This window comes from Podarcis melisellensis (genome assembly GCF_964234715.1).
Source record: "Podarcis melisellensis genome assembly, chromosome: 3".
NCBI classification, from domain to species: domain Eukaryota; kingdom Metazoa; phylum Chordata; class Lepidosauria; order Squamata; family Lacertidae; genus Podarcis; species Podarcis melisellensis.
The window spans coordinates 32575943-32595822 of NC_138530.1; the positions used below are offsets into that span (position 1 = coordinate 32575943).

General features: G+C 42.1%; 1 protein-coding gene across 1 annotated transcript in view; it reads left to right on the plus strand.

The window, feature by feature from the left end:
* Positions 1–19880, plus strand: part of GALNT14 (polypeptide N-acetylgalactosaminyltransferase 14) — a 205675-nt gene that overhangs the window by 122525 nt on the left and 63270 nt on the right. The window contains exon 3 of the mRNA XM_081904102.1: positions 8547–8645. Within this exon, the coding sequence (XP_081760228.1) occupies positions 8547–8645 (99 nt within the window). The remainder of the gene's footprint in view (positions 1–8546; positions 8646–19880) is intronic.

A 19880-nucleotide genomic window follows, 5' to 3' on the forward strand; every position in this document is an offset into this window, starting at 1 on the left:
TCCCCTGCTGCCTGACTGCTGAGCTCTTCCCAGGGCAGGGAAGGTGAGGAGTGAACCCGTCCCAGCTACTGGGCATGACTTGAGTAACGGAGCGTTCTTTGCGTTTGAGGTAGCAGCAGGTATATAGAAAATCCAATTCTGCACTAGCTGGCTCTCAACTCTAAACATAATTGATGTATTAGTGGCTGGGATCTTCTGTCTCTATCAGTACGCCAATACCTCTCTCCCTCCCTCCCTCTCCTTTTTGGAAGGAGACCCTTTTTGATGCTACGTACAAAGATAGCAGGGCACACATCTGGGAGCATTTAGAGCATAATTGTATATCAATAGCAGCGAGAAAGCAATTTTCTGGAAGTTTGGTGCAGAATATACAGAGCCGTCAGATCTGATGTTTTTTTCCCCCTTTTTCAAATCTGATCTGATTTTTTCTTTTCTTTTGAGATTAATTTGGGACACAGGAATGGTGTGTGTTATGATATCAGGGCTCTCTTCGCCCACCCCTTGCTCCTTAGGGCCTTCTTTCAACAATACTCCGCCCCCCAATATTTCTATTATCTCACACACATACCCCCCATTCCACTTTGAATTATTTATTTCCCTGGCACTGCTTTTCTCAATAATATCTTTATTTAATATTACATTCTCGGCAATGCAGGAAGTTATTCAATGCAACCGTTTATTTAATTGGGGGAAAGTCCAATGGGCAGGGGAGCCAGCAGTGTTGGTAAGAGCATTGCTCTCCTATGCCTTGTCCTTATCCGCATGTGGCATTCAACGCAGCTCTTTTCTGCCTAGCTCAAGTTCTCATTTATAAAAGAAGTGCGTTATAAGTGCATTGTTGCAGGACCCCCTTTAACCCTTAATTCCGTTTTCTCCAATCCCCACTTTTTAATTTCCCCTTTCCCTTGAATTATTTATTTTCACAGCTCTTTTATATAATACTACTTTATATAATACTGCTATAGTACTATATTAATAAACCAGCAAGGAGCTGGAAGGCATTGGATGCTTCACTTTGTGTGTGCATTCCCGGGGCAATAGGATACTCTGGGAGTATCTGTGGATGGGGTTGCAAGAGCTCTGCTGACATCCGCCAGCTCTCCCTGCAGCCAGCCCCTCTCCCGCCTTGCAAAGGTAAGTTTGCTTGGGAATAGGTGGATATAGGTGGCAGACTGGCTTGCAGTGAGCAAGTCGTGAGCCTTTTAGACCAGTGTTCCCCAACCTTGGGCCTCCAGCTGTTTTTGGACTACAATTCCCATCATCCTTGACCACTGGTCTTGCTAGCGAGGCATGATGGGAGTTGTAGTCCAAAAACAGCTGGAGGCCCAAGGTTGGGGAACACTGATTTAGACCCTACAAACATAGAACAATGTGCGGGTCAAATTACGAGAGTGGCCTGGTGTAATTGTAGGCCAAGTGAGTCCACAAAGCCTTTGCTTCAGCGCACATCCAATTTGTTGCTCAACCAACATTTAATGCACAGTTTTGCCTACAGTGCTTTGATTTCTGACTTAGGCGGTTTTCTCCATTAAATGTGGGTTGAGTGCTGCGCATGGATTGGGTGTGTTCTTTATTTTTAACATTCTTGAACTATTTCCCTAGGCAGCTTACATAATACATTAGAAGCAACAATAATGTAATAATAAAACACAGCTTAAAATACGCTTGCAAACTCTAAAGCCGCAATAAAAAAGCCAAGCAAACTACCGTCAAGGATGAAGCTGTGTATAAAGTTGTGTGCGGTGTAGAGAAAGTAAACAGAGAAAAGTTTCTCTCTCGCTTTCATGACACTAGAACTTGTAGACATACGATGATGCAGAATATTGGAAGGTTCAGGATAGATAAAAGAAGGTACTACTTCACATGGCACACAGTTTGCATTTCTTAGTGCAGAAAGTATTGATCTGATGTATATCAATCTTTCCTATTCTAATTAATTCAAAAGGGTTATGGAAGCTTCTCTGTGTGAAAGAAACAAGCAGAAGGTTCATGATGTTTGGGTTATACCTTCATAGAAGCTGAGTACAGCTGGCTTGAACTGGTTCTCTTATCTCTTCTGTCAAGGTCATGCTGACTATCAGAATAAGGCCAGAAGGAGCCTGGGTTTCACTTTCACTTTCTATCTCTCTTCCTTCTGGTGTGGTGTTCTGTACATAGTATGCTCAGCATTAAGTTGTAGACTTATTATAAGTTATTGTAAGTTTAAGTTAAGTCTGCTGCAACTGGATTTCTCATGGACAGTGCCAATCCTGAATGCAGTAGATTTGTGACCATTATGCTCGTTTGCCTTCAGTAGCAGTAAAGCTCTGCTGGATGAAATATGAATTGCCTCTGGTCTTTTTTGTGTGTTTAAGTTGTTACTCTGCTACCTATACTTTGGAATGTACTCTGGATCAATATTGAGTAGAATTTCAATGACACAATTGCACTCTCCCACAAGAACTAGCATTGGCCACCAGCTTGGATGGGTTTAAAAGAGGATCAGGCAAATTGATGGTTGATAAGGCTGTCCTTGGCAATTGGCTTTGCTGGCTATGTTCTGCTTCCACTGTTGGCTTTGAATACTGGTTGCTGGGAATCCCAGGTAGGGAGAGTGCTGTTGTGCTCAGGTCCTCCTTGAGGACATCCCATAGGCATCTAGTAGGCCACTGTGAGAACAGGATGCAGGGCTAGATGCAGCTGTCACCTGATCCAATAGGACTCTTTTTAGGATGGTAAGGTGAGATACACACACACACACACACACAAACACACACACACACTAAATACCCTGATAGATTTTTAAAGAGATTGGATATTCTCGATTCATAGGAAAGGCAACAACTGTATTGAAAGACAATGGGACTATAACTTCTGCTAACTTCTAAAATTCTTTAAGCCACAGGCATTGCGTCACTCTGGCCAAGTCACGGTGTCTTCACCTGATCTGCAGTCCTGTACACAGTTAGGCTTGTTAAATCCCATTGACATCCTCCTCTGAAATATTGCAGAGCAAGTCAGTTAATGAGAAGTCTTAGCATGCCTGTCCGTGGTTCCTTGTTCTATAAATATGTCTGAGCAAAGCCTTTCATTGCAATTCCTGAGGCACTGTGAGGTTTTGCCTAATCTTTAAGGCTCCTCTGACCATAATTTGCTGTGCTTTCTCACTCCACACAGATTGCACGGCTTGCCTCCGCATTATTGTGCTGGATTATAACCACACACAACGGAAAACAATTAGAGGTCTCCTCTGACATTTCTGCTTTTATATCTCCTGTTTTACAATTTTTTTAACCTGTGCGTACAGCATAAATCAAACATGAGAGTAAACTCTGGGCGATTCCTTCTGCCCTGCTAGAGTCAATATTGACAGAAAAGGCTGGCTCAATTAAAAAGGATATTTGAGTCTGATGCGCCAAAAGCTCTCCAATTTCCAAGAAAATGCCTGGAATTCCATACACAGACGCACAAAGCAGAAAACCCTTAGGATGGGAAGGTAGGCAGGCGTTTTTAACAGGCACATGTGCAAATGATGGGGCTTTCCACTGTGAACTTTATTTTTATCTTTTTAGAATTGAGCAGTTAGATTTGCGGGCAGGTTTGGCATCAGAACATGGCATCTTTGAATAGCTGCCAGAGTCTGCTGGCTCATCCAATCAGTGCAAGGTATCTAGGTCTGAGGAGCCACCCCTTAAATTTCCCACAATGCCCCTGAGTGGTACTTCATCAGGGGCATTGTAGAAAATTTAAATGGGGGGTTGTCATTTGGTGCTGACTGGAATGCCATTGCTGCTATTGGTGCCTGTCACCAACTGTGCCTCCCAGAGGGGGGCAATGATGATGTAGGAGGTCACTTCAAACTTGGAGCTGGCCCTCTTTGTGGAGGCATTAAAGTTAGACAGTGAGAGTTGTTAAATTAGCCACTTGCTAATGTTTCTCCTTGTCCATTCCACAGCTGTCACTGTCTCCCTCCCATTACCATAGCATCCCTTTTCCTGGTTGTTTAATGAATTCCAGAGATTAACTAGTTTATTTTGCTGTTTCAAAATGGCTACAGAACAGCCCTAACAAACTCACAAACGCAGACCTCAGTGAGTTTGGCCTTCAGTCCTTCTGTCCTAGTTTTACTTCGCTGTAATATATAAGGCGATTGTCAACAGAAAGTATTGCCTCTCATCACTCTCTTCAGGATCGGCGTTTGCTTGAAATAGTTGAAAACTGTCAAATCTCAACCATCTTCCTCACTAACAGCTAACCTCCCACTGACTAGAACCTCGAAGTCAGAATCTGCTGTCAGTGAGACCGGTGACAAAATGGACTGTTTAAGTCACATACTAAATGATCCCTGTTGTTCTTCCAACAGCAACCCTGTGCAGTAGGTTAGGCAAGGCCTTCGTGACTTAGGGAGGATTTGAACCCTGGTCTCCGAGGTCCCAGTTAACACTCTAACCAGTATGCTACACTGACTGTTTAGGTGGAAGAGAATCCAGCAAACAAAACAACTAAGATAGTGAAAGTCTGTCTGTCTGTATTAAATAATGATTGCTCTTATACTACCCAGAGGGGCACAGTCTGTCTTGAGGTGTACCAGTTGCCAATGCCCTAATATACTTTTGGAATCATAGATCTGACAAGCGCTTGAGTAGAGAGAGGCATAAATTTGGTATAAACAAAGCTAGTGACTTTATTTGGATCTAAACTAATTGATTGTCAGAAGGGAGTAATATATCTTCATGTAACACATCATGAACTTATCCTGAATTTATTGTCACAAGAAGCTGTGTTGGCCTTTTAAAAAGTTATGATCAAACTCATGAAAAAAGACAGGTCTATCAACAGCTATATGACTATTAAGCTCCACAGTCAGAGGCTGTATATCACTGATTACTAGATGCTTGGAATAAACTAGGAAGCAGAGCACCTCTTCCATGCTTTGCTCGTGAGCATTTCAGGGGCAACCAGCAAATTTCTAGACTAGATGGATGTTCACTCTGACTTAGGAAGGAAATTCTTAAACTCAGCCTGTAAAAACTGATTGCAGTCAAATAGCATGTCCTATATTCCTCTCAAATACGTTGCTGAGGAAGCCAGAAGGGCAGTTTCAACCCACTCTTGACTCTTCCTTGGGAGCACCTATACCGTTGGTTGTTACGAGCTATAAAAAGTGGCCATTGCAAATACTGGATTTATAACCAAGGAGCAACTGGTGCAGTGAGTTGGTGCCATGCCACTGCACTCCTGTCAGTAGTGTCACTATCATTTACTGGGACATTTGGGAGTGGGGCATGGTAACCTAAGGTTACCAGATTTTTTCCCAATGAATCCGGGGACACTTTTCAACTTCAATGGATTTTGTATGGGGACAGATTTGTAAATCTGGGACTGTCCCCAGGAAACGGGTAACCTTATGGTTGAATGCACTAGTAGAGCCAATCCATGCTTTCCCTATCCTGCATTCCTCCCCCTGTCCTAACCCTTTGCTCTACCCTGATCCCCAAACTTTCAAACATTGGTTTCTAATTTCGGGTCTATGGAAAAGTGACTTTAGCCAAACAGCTAGAGTATGTTGCATCAAGCTTTGAATTAGCATAGTGACATTGGTCTTCCCAGCTCACGAAAAGCTGGATGTAAGGGCAAATGGAAAATTTCATGCTTTTTGGATTCCCAAGTTGGATTGTAAGCTTTGGAATCCAGAATTAAATACTAAAGCTGGTGTTTATTTCAGATTAAAATGTGGCCTCAGATTTCTGTAGTGACCTTTAAATCCTTAAGCAAGAGGTAGTTTATTCAATGACATAACTTCATTGTTGGGGGAATTGTTAGAGGCGGTGCCTCTTACATCATCATCATCATCATTTATTTTATTTGTACCCTACTCATCTGACTGGATTGCCCCAGCCACTTTGGGAAGCTTCCAACAGATATAAAAAACATAATAGAACACCAAACATTTTTTAAAAGTTCCCTATACAGGGCTGCCTTCAGATGTTTTCTAAAAGTTATATGGTTATTAATCTCTTTGACATAAATACACCACTAACTGCCTCTCTCTAGATTTTCCCACCATCTTTTGGCAGCTCCATCTGGGAGCCAGGCTACCTCTCAATGCATGTTATTCCAGATACATGGAAGAGGAAGAAGTTCAGTTTGCACACGGTTTCCCACCTTACTTTAGTTAGGTTTAGTGAAGTCTTCCCCCTCTGCCTTCCCAGTCCCAGAGATGAATGTGAGGGGAACAGATCGGTGTTAACACAAATAGGGAGCACCATCCCATTGTGGCCTGTAGTTTGGGAAGCACAGTTTTAAAGGTAAAGAGCCAACAAAACATGTCAAAAGAGCTCTCCCCCCCCGCTTTTTTTTGGAAAAGAGGAACCAATTAGTGTTGAAGGCTTTGAGGAAAACCCTTTTTGTGTGATGAAAGGCAAAACATCTGAAAGATCTGTCTACAAAGGTTCCCCTGCCTATTGAATGAGTTGCCACAAGACTGTGCATATCACAGAGGGAGAAAGGCAAGGAAGTGTTGCTTGTATATTCAGAATGTCATTAAGAGCTCGATTTCCATCTGTGCGGTTAACATGTAATTCACCTTTTACAATAAGGCATTCACATCAAAGAACAAACAGCAGACACCACTGGATATGGATACAATGGAGTGGCCAATTATTTATCTTAGGTCAGGGCGAGAATGACTCTGTGAAGCTCCAGATGAAAAGACGTAAGTTGTGGTGCGGATAAGGTGTGCATATCCTACAGGATGTTGGACCCAGAACTCTGCAACCTATCTGTGAATCATTACATAAATGTTATGTCATCACAATTGTCCATCTGTTTAATTGTCTTTCACTTTCCCACAAGATTGTGGCTTGCAACACATTAAATGGATAGCAATAAATATATCAGTTCAAAAACCAAGGCATACAACATGGCATAAAATAGTCTGAAAAGGCAAACCAATTTATTTATTTACTTTACATCTCACCTTTTCCTCCAAGGAGCTCAATGTGGACACATACAGTGGTGCCCCGCAAGACGAACGCCTCGCAAGACAGAAAACCCGTTAGACGAAAGGGTTTTCCGTTTTGGAGGCGCAAAACAAATTTCCCTATGGGCTTGCTTCGCAAGACGAAAATGTCTTGCGAGTTCCTGCAGGTTTTTCCCCCTTCCCCCCCTTTTCCTAAGCCACTAAGCCGCTTATCAGCTGATCCGCTGATAAGCCGCTTAACAGCTGATCGCTAAAAGCCGCTAAACCGCTAATAGCGCTAATCCGCTAAACTGTCAATGGGCTTGCTTCGCAAGACGAAAAAACCGCTATACGAAGAGCCTCACGGAACGGATTAATTTCGTCTTGCGAGGCACCACTGTACATGGTTTCCCACCCTCCCTGTTTTATCCTCACAACAACCCTGTGAGGAAGGTTAGAATAAGAGACTGTGACTGGCCTAAGGTCGCCCAGTGGGAATTTGAACCCAGGTGATCTCCTGGGTCCTAGTATCTGGTAGACTCTAGCATCTTCCAGCTTGGACATTAAAATTGAGACCCTGCTCTTGGGCAAAGTCCAGGGGGCAGTAACCTGAGTTGGGGCCTTCTTGGCAGTGGCACCTTCTTTATGGAACAGGCTGTTTCATAACTATTTCAGTTTTTCCAATTACTTAAGATGCGCCTTTTTGCCCTGGAGTTCTGGTTCTGTTGAAGTTGCCTTTAAAGAGAATTATTTCTTTCTTTTTAGTCCCCTGCTTTGCCTAGCAATTTCTAGTATATATTATCTTACTGCTCTTGTAATTAATGAGTTTTCTTGGAATTTTAAGAGTATTTTTTTTAATTAATGGTTATGTTTACGTCCTTTATATGATGACTTCTGAACAGCTTTGTGATAGGTAATAAATAATGAGTATTGTGAACAGTGCTCCAGTAATTTTTTGTTTCATAATTAATCAAAAATTATCTTTCTCATAAGCAGTTTTGCTCATTCCTAGAAAGGTCACTCGAAGTAGTTATAGGAGATCACCTCTTATGTCTCAGGATTTTGTTGGTCCTGTGGGGTTCATTGTGATCCTACCTCTGCAACGTGTATTATGGGACTTGGTGAGTTGATGTGGAAATTAGGGGTGGAGTGCCTTCAACACATAGGTGACACTGAGCTTTTTCTCTCCTTTCCATCCATCCCAAACCCTTCACTGAGGCTGAGCAAAGAAGCTTATGGTGGGATTGGCAAGGATGCACAACTTGGTTGGCTTATAGGACAAACAGAGTGGCCTGTAAGTGACACAGTTTCATCCTGGGTTTCAGGTGCTGGTGGACTTCTCACCAGTGGCTCTGTATCTTGTTTAGAAGAATGGCATAATCTTTCACATTGCAATCCTCTGTCTCATCAAACCCAGTTTCATTTCATTGGGCCTATATTCACATAGCATTGTTTTAATAAAGAATGAATCGCACAAATTTCAGAGCTGCACAGATGGGTTTTAGTTGTCACTTAGCACCTCCCTACTGGGAAGGAAATCTATTGAATGCCACGCTCTTAACTATTCCATAATCTGAGCAATACTTTTCTCTCTTCCTTCATTCAGATGCACTACTTTGCACTATCGCACAGATCTGCCACCAACCAGCATCATCATCACTTTCCATAATGAGGCCAGGTCCACACTACTAAGGACGATAAGAAGGTAAGACCGAGTCATATGACACTGAAGTTGACAGTCAAATGGCTTCCAAGATACCAAGTGCATTATTAACTAGTGCTGTGCCAAAATTGTCTCCCATATCTTTTTTTAAAACCATGCCCACTAATTCATGAGAAAAGAAGCTGCAATTAAATATTAGCAAAGGGGAGAGTTTTGTTTTGTTTCATTTACTTTTGTATTGGGATGCTTGCAAGTCTCCTTTCTTTCGTTCTGGGAACAATTTCACCAATGCTGGGCGCTCATCTTACCAGTGGTCCCCAGATTCCTACACTCCAGTTAAAACCTGGGGGAAGAGAACATTATATAGCACCTTCTGTGGGATGTTATCAGATCAGAATTTATCAGATCAGGTTTCTAGCATGTGTAGAACCTGAGATAAAGGGCAAAATGTGCCAGCAATTTTTTTCTAGCTTGCCCTGCTTTCAGTATTTTACTTTGCAGCCCTCCCCCGCTCCCCCCCCCCCTGTGGAAGCCCATACACATGACACTAGGCCGCCTTGCAATCATAAGGTAAACTCAAAGTTCTGTAAATTCACACACATATATAGTGATCTTAAGAATGGAGAGAAAGATTGTCTCTTTTTCAGAGGAAGAAAACTTTCAAGGAACTAAAGAGAAGATGTTGGCATAGTATTATTTATAACAGTCATTGATTTTTGTGAAAGGCTTGAAATTATATCAGGAAAAATCACTGCAACTGATTCCCACCAACCAACGGCATAAGATGAGATTGTCAGAAATTGTCCCCTTTATGCCCATATCATACAGCAAAGAGACAGGACGGCTGCCCTCTCTTCTTTAGCCCATTATTTTTGTTGACCTTGCGTGTAGACGCTGCCCTGCACAGCGTTTGGCCTATTTTGCTGTCCACTTTGTCTTGTGCTATTTGTGAGGACTGGGAACTGGTGCAGTTAAGATGGTTAGCTGTGAAGTTCTCCTGGTTCAAGTTTTAACTCAGCCTCAAACCTTAGGCAAACCCCTAAACCTCAACCCCATATCTGCCATTTGAATACCTGTCGACCTTAAAAGAGTGCTGTGAAAATGTGCCCATGGTGTGTGCGTGTTTTGTTTAGTGTGCAGTTGGATGGTTTAGCTGGCAAAATAATGTGCAGCTGGAAATATGTGATGGTGATGTAATTAGGCACGTATGTTGCATGCGTTTATTAAGCGTGTAAATGACAGGCAATATCAGGAACAGCATGTGCACATATTATGTAAGGGAAGAATGTTTCTGCAGCTAAAACAAACAAACTGGCCAAACCATGTTAAAACACTTTCTTATTTTGGGCCAGAATCTCCTCGTCTGTATCTTTAGCTTTGGGCAGATAATACTTCACTGCAACCTTGCAAATACAATTCTTCATGCAAGATTGGATCCTCCACCCACCTCTGAACTGTATTTTAAAATAGGGGTAAATATAGGGTTTTAAAAATTCTTTGAAAACTCTTAGCCATGCCCCCTCCAGTTGCTTCAGTGACAGATCCAATGTGAGGTGGATGGTCCCTGGGGTAGAACAGAGCAAATTAGCCCAATCCAGGGGTCCATTGGGGGGGCCCATGCACAGCCCTAAGAAATGCTAAGTACTAAATATTAACATGTGCTCGCGCACACACATATCATGTGCAACTACACCAGTGTAAGAGCCACTTCCTCCTTCTAGTCTGGTCCATCACTGGGAGGGGGAGACCAGTTGTCAAGGGAATTCTATTCCTCCCCCGGTGGCAGCAAGAAGCAGAGAGAACAGGGTAGAGTCCTTTTTAATGAGTTTATTCATTCATAACAGCAAGACACAAAAGAATGCAGTATGCCCTGATAAATGCATTGCTCCAACTGAGTTCCCTCCTTCCTAGCAACAGCACTTCCCCTTACGGTGGCCGCTCATGGCCAATTGTCTTTGGGTCCTTTGTTCTGCACTCTTTAACGAGCGCCGAGTTCTGGGAGAAGGGGGTTCAGAAAAACTCTCCAGTGACAACATGTCAGGTGGCTGGTCTTCCTCTGCCCCCTTTTCCTAACACTTCCCAACTCTTCTGTTCGTCTATCTCTGAGCTGTGACATCCCTCAAACTCCTCAAAGCCCTGCTGTTAATCAATGCTGCATTCTCCTCCTCCTGCAGTGTCAGGAATTTCCACCATTCCTCCTCCATCTCACCCCCTTGAGTCCAACCCCTGACACCAATGCAGTTGACCTATGACCTCACACATGGTTGTTTCCTGCATTCCCCAGTAGTTTATATTGTGGGTGCATGTGAAGAAGATCTTGTCATGCTAGGTGCTTCTGTGGCAAGGCAAGATGATGAACCTAGCTTTATTGACTTTGTCCATTTTTATTTCACAATGATTTTCCTGCATGTGAGGAACGGTGCTTAGACTCATGTGGATTTCCGACTCTTTCAATATTTTTGAATGCCTGCTGAGGACTTCAATGGGCACAACCTCCCTGTTCTTGAATGCTGATGCAGTTCTTTTTCAGAGAATGCTGTACTCAGTGATTCATTTTGATGTTGTTTAGCTCCCTTTCCCGCCTTTTTTTCCATATTGGCAAGTCCTCTGCGAACAGATCGTGCAATTACCAAGCTCATTCATTATTCAAAACGATCCCACCACTTTCTGGAGCAATTAATTGCAGGGATGCAGATTGTTCACAAATGATTCATTTCAAATACTTCAAATATGAAAATTGCACACTCTTTCCCACTGGGCGATGTGGGAGGTGATGGTGGTAAGAGATATCCAGGATTTAAACTTATGTGAAATTATTTTCTGTGCCTTGACTCTATCTTTGCTTATCATCACTGACTGGAGTCTGGTAATATAAGGAACAGCCTGTGGAGAATTTTCAGATTTTCAGAGCTTGGGTCTATTTTTTTTTTTCAAGGGAAGCTATCATCCCCAGAAAAGCTTCAATATGCCCAGTTCAGTGGGTCAGATTTTTTGGGGGAAATGTTAACATGCTGCCACAATGGGATAAACCAGTTTTGTTGCCTGGCTCACCTGCCATTTTGTCACCGAGAGTAAACACTGTTTCACATTTGGTGGAATGCCATGGGCAGATTATGGAGGGAATCATTGTCCCATCCATGAGAAATGTGTTTCTGCATGTTGTTTAACTTCTGACTATCATGTAAAAGCAACTGCACAATTTTATCCCTTTTTGTAGTTATGTTTGTTTAATTTAATGGATTTAAATGCTGCCATTCAAAATATACTGTTTTCCCTTGCATATACAGTGGTGCCCCGCAAGACGAACGCCTCGCAAGACGAAAAACCTGCTAGACGAAAGGGTTTTCCGTTTTGGAGGCGCTTCGCAAAACGAATTTCCTCATGGGCTTGCTTTGCAAGACGAAAATGTCTTGCGAGTTCCTGCGGGGTTTTTTCCCTTTTCCCCCCCTTTTCCTAAGCCGCTAAGCCGCTTATCAGCTGATCCGCTGATAAGCCGCTTAACAGCTGATCGCTAAAAGCCGCTAAACCGCTAATAGCGCTAATCTGCTAAGCTGTCAATGGGCTTGCTTCGCAAGACGAAAAAACCGCTATACGAAGAGCCTCACGGAACGGATTAATTTCGTCTTGCGAGGCACCACTGTATAAAAACTGGTTGGCAGCTGATGGGAGTTGTCATCCAAAACATCTGGTGGTCACCAGGTTGGGAATGCAGACCTAGACTTTAGGCTCTGTGTTCATCTTCCACATTGTTCTTGAGCAAGTCAACCAGTTATCGCCATCCCCTTGTTTCCTGCTCAGTTTCTAATACTGTCCCTCAATCAGGCCAAACTTAGATGCCCTGGTTTAAAAGGCCATATCTTATTTAATTAGCCAAAGGCCTGGGATACGAGGAATGTTTTTGCTTGGCACGTAAAGATATGTGAGCTTCCCTGGGGAGAGCATCCTCTGGTGATGATCACAGCGTCTGGGTTGTTTCATATGGGGAAGATGTGGTCCTTGAGGTATTGCACTCCTGAACTGCTTAAGCCAGCACTTTGAATTGGGTCCAGAAACTAATTGGCAGCCAGTACAGTCGAGTCAGGATTGGCATTATATATTCAAACCATCTTGCCTCGATGAGCAAGCTGGCCGCTGAATTCTGCACCAGCTTAAGTTTCAAGACAGTCTTCAGAGGCAGCCCCAAGCATAACGTGTTGTGGTAATCTAATGATTTGGATGAGATCCAGCTAAGTCATGCTCACAGTAAAATTAATGAACTTTATTTACTTAAGTCTATTGATTTCCATGAGTCTTCTCTAAGTATAGCTAACATCACTTAAGAATACTGTAGGTTTGTCACAAGGGTACAAAATGTTTTTTCTATAAAATTTGTATGTATAAATACCTTTTCCCTCCTTTTCCCCAGCTTGAAGATAGGACGGGCATTTTTCTCCTCATTGTTGGCTTTCAACCAATAAAGAGCATTTAGAAGTCAACAAAGTCTTAAAGGGGGGGAAAGTGACAAGATAACGGGGAATTTGAAATATGTGCATCTCTAATGCAATCATAATTACATGTTCTCTTTCTATAGCAATGCAAATTTCTAAAGCGCTAGTCACAAATTTGAAGGGGTTCTTTGCAGAACTCATGTTACTTCATCTCTTGTCATGCAATATCAATTCCACTTGTTGCCAATGAGGCGCATAAGAATAGCACTGACCAAAACATTCCCCAGTTTCTCTGCTGGAAATGTCAAATTATTGCCTGAAGCAGGATGCTCTTCATGTTAGGGATAGCTAACATAAGTGGGAACAGATGGATCCATTCTCCATTACGCCTAAGTGGTGAATGTTCCCTGGATTGTGATGGTCTTTTGGGTTGAGGCAGTAGGCCTGAAGGCTCCCTGAGTTATGACAAGTTCTTGGGCTCCAGGGTAACTGCCATTCCAGCAGCCAGCTGACTTCTTCAGCTCTGGACCTACAAGGGCTATAACAACTCAGGCCTCAACTATCTGAGAGACCGCCTCCTTCCCTACAGACCCTCCTGGATGTTCAGATCAGCAGAAGGTACTCTTTTGGTGGTTCAATCTCCCTTAGAAGTTCAGGGAGTATGTGGCCTGACTGAGGGCAATCTCTGTGGCGACTCAAAGTCGTGGAATTCCATCCCCACAGAGGTGAGACTCACTTATTCACAATATATCTTTCAGTGAATGCTGCAGATGCACTTCTGGCCCTTGACACCTATTCCTGTGACTGTAGTATGTTATAACTTTTTTATTTTTAATTCTGCCGAGTCACCTGCTGGTGAAGGGCAGTGATTACAAATTTGATGGTGGTGGTGGTGGTGGTGATAATGATGATGATATAAAAGCTTCTAGGTCAAAACTGTCCCCAGCTCTGTGTGGCCTGTGGTTTGTACCTCAAGCTCTGGCTCCAGAAACTCATGTCACTCACTATTTTATGAGGTTGGCTATGGCCTGGCACCCAAAACTTTGCTAGGCTTTAGCATGTTGAGACATGTTTTTTTTTTCCTCTGAGGAACTACCTTTGAGGATGGCCTATAAGTGTTACTATACTCTTCCAATGCACTATCAGATTGGCAATTAAAATTTCCTGAAACGGTTTTAAATTGGATTCAAGATAGAGGATGGGTTTGAAATCTGATGGTTTTGTTTTGTTTTTTGTTTTTTTTTAAAGATATTTATTGCGGTTTTCAAACAATACAACAAACCTCACCAATCAAGCAAAAACAAAAAAATACAACACAAAATATTAAAAAAACAAAAAAACATAGACCTAAAAAAAAAATCATATATATCCAGTTTCTTACCCATTATTTTCATATCCTTCTTTCCTGACTTCCTCACATCTCCTTTTTCTGTGTTCCCTTTTTACACAATCATATTCAGCAATGCCTAACCTTTTTTCAGATCTTATTCTGTATTGTACCTTTCATCTATTATGTCTCCAATTTTCCCCCTTATAACCTTTTATTTAAGTTTGACATAATGATATTCTAACTTTTCAACCTTATTTCTCATAAAACATTCTTACATATTCCTTTCAACTATGTCACTAATGCCATATTGTCTTTATATCCTGCATCACTTTAACATTCAAATATTTTGCAATATTTTTGCAGGTAGTCCTTAAATTTCTTCCAATCCTCTTCCGTTTGCTCTTCTCCCATGTCTCGGATTCTGCCAGTCATTTCTGCCAATTCCATGTAGTCTATCAGTTGCATCTGCCATTCTTCCAGAATGGGCAAATCTTGTGTCTTCCAGTACTTTGCGATAAGTATTCTTGCTGCTGTTGTTGTGTACATAAAGAAAGTTCTATCCTTCTTTGGCACCATCTGGCCGACAATGCCCAGGAGGAAGGCCTCTGGTTTCTTAAGGAAGGTATACTTAAATACCCTTTTCAGTTCATTATAGATCATTTCCCAGAAAGCCTTGACCTTTGGGCACGTCCACCAGAGGTGAAAGAATGTTCCCTCAGTTTCCTTACATTTCCAACATTTATTATCAGGCAAATGATATACTTTTGCAAGCTTGACTGGTGTCATGTACCACCTATATATCATTTTCATAATATTTTCTTTTAAGGCATTACATGCCGTAAATTTCACACCGGTGGTCCATAACCATTCCCAGTCAGCAAACATAATATTATGACCAATGTCTTGTGCCCACTTAATCATAGCTGATTTGACCGTTTCATCCTGAGTATTCCACTTTAACAGCAAGTTGTTCTAACAATTCTGTTTCTAATTTCGATTTTTCCACCTGGAAACCTATTTTTTTATCCATATTAAAAACCTCTCTAATTTGATAATAATGTAACCAGTCTCGCACTTTATCTTTTAGTTTCTCAAAACTCTGCAATCTCCATGTGTCTCCATTTTGTTCTAATATCTCCCAATATTTCGGCCATTTGGCCTCCATATTGAGTCTTTTCAAAGCCTTGGCTTCCATAGGTGACAACCACCTTGGGGTCTTGTTTTCTAATAAATCTTTGTATCTTGTCCAGACATTAAATACTGCTTTCCTGACAATATGGTTCTTAAATACTTTATGAGCTCTAACCTTGTCGTACCACAAATATGCATGCCACCCAAACACATTGTTAAATCCTTCCAAATCTAGAATGTCAGTGTTCTCAAGAAGTAGCCAGTCTTTCATCCAGCAGAATGCTGCTGATTCATAATATAGCTTCATGTCCGGCAGGGCAAACCCCCCTCTTTCTGATGGCTTTGGATCAGGGGTGGGCAATCTCCCCCCCTCCCACATTGAGGCTGTTTCCTCTCATCTGTAATCTGTTGGGGGGTGGTGACACATGCCCCCTGTGGATGGAGTCAGAACCAATGACGGGCAGAGCCAGATACAAAAAACTGGAAAGAAGTCTGCCCTTTAGCAATGTGTACTGAAATATACTCAGAGTCGCAAAGTGATTTCATGCTCTTTATTCAGCTCATAGTGGTGAAGAGGAATGAATGAAAGTCCCCTCAAAGTATCTGCTTTATATACATTATTTACACAATGGGCTGCACATGATTGGCTAATTCCAGAATTCTACTGTAAGCCAATCAGGTTGTGGATTCACTTCTATCTGGAGCATGATTGGGTGGTTTCTGCTAACCAATCATACTGCTGCATTGTTCTAGGACCAATCAGACTGCTGCATTCTGAATCCTATTGTTCTAGGACCAATCAGACTGCTGCCTTTTGGAGCCTATTGTTCTAGGACCAATCAGACTGCTGCAGTTTGGATCCTATTCAACTCAGTACATAACATGTACTATAGATACCTCAAATCAGAATTGCCAGATTTATGCAGTTTTACTCAGAAAGAATCCCACTGGGTTGGGTGGACTTACTAGTAATTAAATAAGTATGCCCAGTATTATTTTTAGTGCAACGTACCAGTACAGCTATCTGAAAAGCAAGTGAAAATAATTTCTTTCTGACTTTAGTGTGCTCCACACACACACACACACACACACACAACACAACACAACACAACACGGCAGAAGCCTACCATAGCTTACAACTGCCACCAAGCCATACTAACCAGGAAAAAGTTAGAACTCCAAGAAAAACAAGAAGGAAATGACCAGAATGGAAGGGTGTTTTAATGGCATTGAAGAATGAAGCAGGTGGAGTCGAGTAAATAATTAGCCAAGGTGCCTGTGTTTTACTGCCACTCAGTCCCTATTAGGGCAAGCAAAAGGATGTCCATTAACCTCTAATATTAACCTTAGATACTGCAGGACGGCACACTTTTCCATTAAGTGCTTACTGTCACCTGTAAGGATGTATCATCTGTGTTGGGAGCAGCTAGTGGAACACTACCTTAGAGCTGGTCTCCTGGTACTGGTACCACTGCTGCTTCCTGGGCAGAGGTGGGGCCAAGAGTGTGACAGCATAGGTACAGGTGCACCTGCTACAGCTGCACAGCTGCCCCATCACCCACTCCTGGTCATTATTAAAAGCCTCTTTATCTAAATGATCATTGTTATTTGGTTTCAGCCAAGATTTAGAGCAATTAAAATACATCCTAATGATTGCATCAAGGATAAAATAGCAAAATACATTCCGATTTGCCTTCAAAGCAGTCAATTGCAGATGCCATAAGTTAAAAACAACAACAAGGTGTGCAGGAAACCAAAACAAGGACTTATGCAGCACTTGGAACTGATCATACTATTTAAAAGTTTTCTTCCAAAAAATTAGAGTTTCAAAAGCAATAGCAAGTGTTTCTTATATTTTTCAAGTTCTAAACAGTACCAGAAAATTCAAAATCAGCAAAGATTCCAATTCTGAAGCAGTTTCTTTGCTTCTGTTTATTCTCTCCTTTCCTCACTCCCTGCCTTTAACTTTCCAAAATAAAGACTGAACTCAGACGCAACTGCCTTCTGTGCATTGTTTTTGCTGAGTCTACATATGTAATAAATGGAAACCATTTTTCTAGTGAGCCATCCGCAACGAACTGCTTTCGTGCCCCTTTAATGTGGGTTGAAATCTTGTCTGCAGCTAAAAGTTCCCATGTTTTATCAAGTCAAGCAATAACCTGCGGCAGGTCCTCACCTTTCTATTTAGCCACCGCTTGTAAATGTGCACACAGATGCTTCCTAGTTACACTTGTACAACTTGCACACCTAGAGCAGAGAGGCTCTCTAGACGTGCAGAGGCTGTAAGAAAGCTTTCTCTGTTCCTTGCAGGAAGGAGCTTTGTATTTGGTACTTTGTAGATTCAAGACACACATGGGAATTAAATGCTACTTTTAGAAAGCCTGCAGTGAAAATTAGGCATCTCCTCAGTCCCCCGTAGGAAAGCTTAGCCAAGAGTGAACTAGCAAATGAAAAAATGGCCATGTGCCCAGACCTCTCCATGGCTCATCCGGAGGAACTCGGAGGCTGTCCTTGAAAACATAATCTCCATGCAAACCAAGAGAGCTTCGCAGCTAATTGTCCTTCATAATTGGGAGCCATGAGATTGTTAATGAAAAAGCTCTCCCCACATAAGAGCAGATCCCTGCAAAACCATAGCTATTCTTTTTGGGCTACAGAAAAGCAGAGTCTCACAAATCTCTATTATCCCTAATTCTCCATCCTAAACACTATTATTATTGTTGTTGTTGTTTCTTTGCCGTCCATCATCTGAGGATCCCAGGGCCGTTTATAATGTAAAAACATAAAAATACATAACATAGCAATAAAAACAATAGTTTAAAAGGCCATAGATTGTTTAATTAGCCAAAGACAAATTAAGCATTCTGATAGTTGAAGAAAGACACAAAAATACATATCAAAAGAACAAACAAAAGCAACATACCCTCACACTTTAAAGGGCCACAGATGGTTTAATTAGCCAAAGACCTGGCTAAATAAAAATGTTTTCACCTCGCACCTAAAGATATCTCCCTGGGAAGAGTATTCCACAAATGGGGAGCCATTGCAGAAAAGGCCCATTATTGTGCTGCCACCCTCCAGACCTCTAGCAGAGGAGACACACAAAGAAGGGCCTCAGAGGGTCCAGGTTGTTTCATATAGGGCCTGTTCTCCAAATCTGAACACTTGGGGTGAACATATCAATTGCCACCCTGACTTAGAGTGTTGAATATTGGCTACTGTGATGGATAGCACTGGGTGCTTTTTAAAGAGATTCGTGGCACCACAAGCTGGACTGAGGTTAACTATATCCATGTGGGAAAGCACTGCCAGCCACTCAGGGGAAGACATAGAAAGTAAGAAGAATCTCCCTGAGACCTCTGGTTATAGGGTGGTATATAAATTCAGTAAAAATTAAAGGAGCCCTGCTGGATCAGACAAAGACCCATCTTAGTCCTGCACCCCTTTTCTTACCATGACCAACCAGATGCTTATGAGAAGCTTGCAAACAGGAATTGAGGGCAACAGCACTTCCCCACTTGTAATTCCCATCAACTGGTGTTCAGAGGCAAACTGCCTCTGAAAGTAGAGGTGGAACATAGCCATTGTGCCTTGTAGTTATTGATAACCATATCCTCTACAAATTTGTCTAATTGTTTTTTAAAACCATCCAAGTTGGTGGACTCTGCTGTAGGGACTGTCCGATAAAATATTCCACCCATACGGTTCCACGGTGATGAACTCTCTCAGGGGAGGCTCACTAGTCTAATCACTTAGCTTTCAAATAAGAAGTATAGTCGTGTTTATGAGTTTCAGAAGCCTTCCTTTAAACAGCCTCAGCTGTTAAACTTGTCTTTTAAGTGGATCTAATGTGTTGATCTTGATAGTATGAGAAATATGTTGTTTCCGGTTTGTATGGATAATTGTTTTATTAGAGTGATGCTTCGTTTTCTTGTTTTAACATCAAAACATACTCAAAGTTATATATAAAAACAGCTCAAGTATCACAGCCTGCAATCTTAAATACAGTGGTACCTCAAGTTACAGACGCTTCAGGTTACAGGCGCTTCAGGTTACAGACTCCGCTAACCCAGAAATAATACCTCAGGTTAAGAACTTTGCTTCAGGATGAGAACAGAAATCATGCAGCGGCAGCACGGCGGCAGCGGGAGCCACCATTAGTGGTGCTTCAGGTTAAGAACAGTTTCAGGTTAAGAACGGACCTCCAGAACGAATTAAGTTCTTAACCTGAGGTACCACTGTACAGGCGTACCTCGGCTCCCCAACGCCTTTGGGAGCTGAACGTTTCGGCTCCCAAACGATCAAAAACCAGAAGTGATTGTTCCAGTTTTTGAACGTTCTTTTGGAAGCCAAACATCCAACGGGGCTTCCGTGGCTTCTGATTGGCTG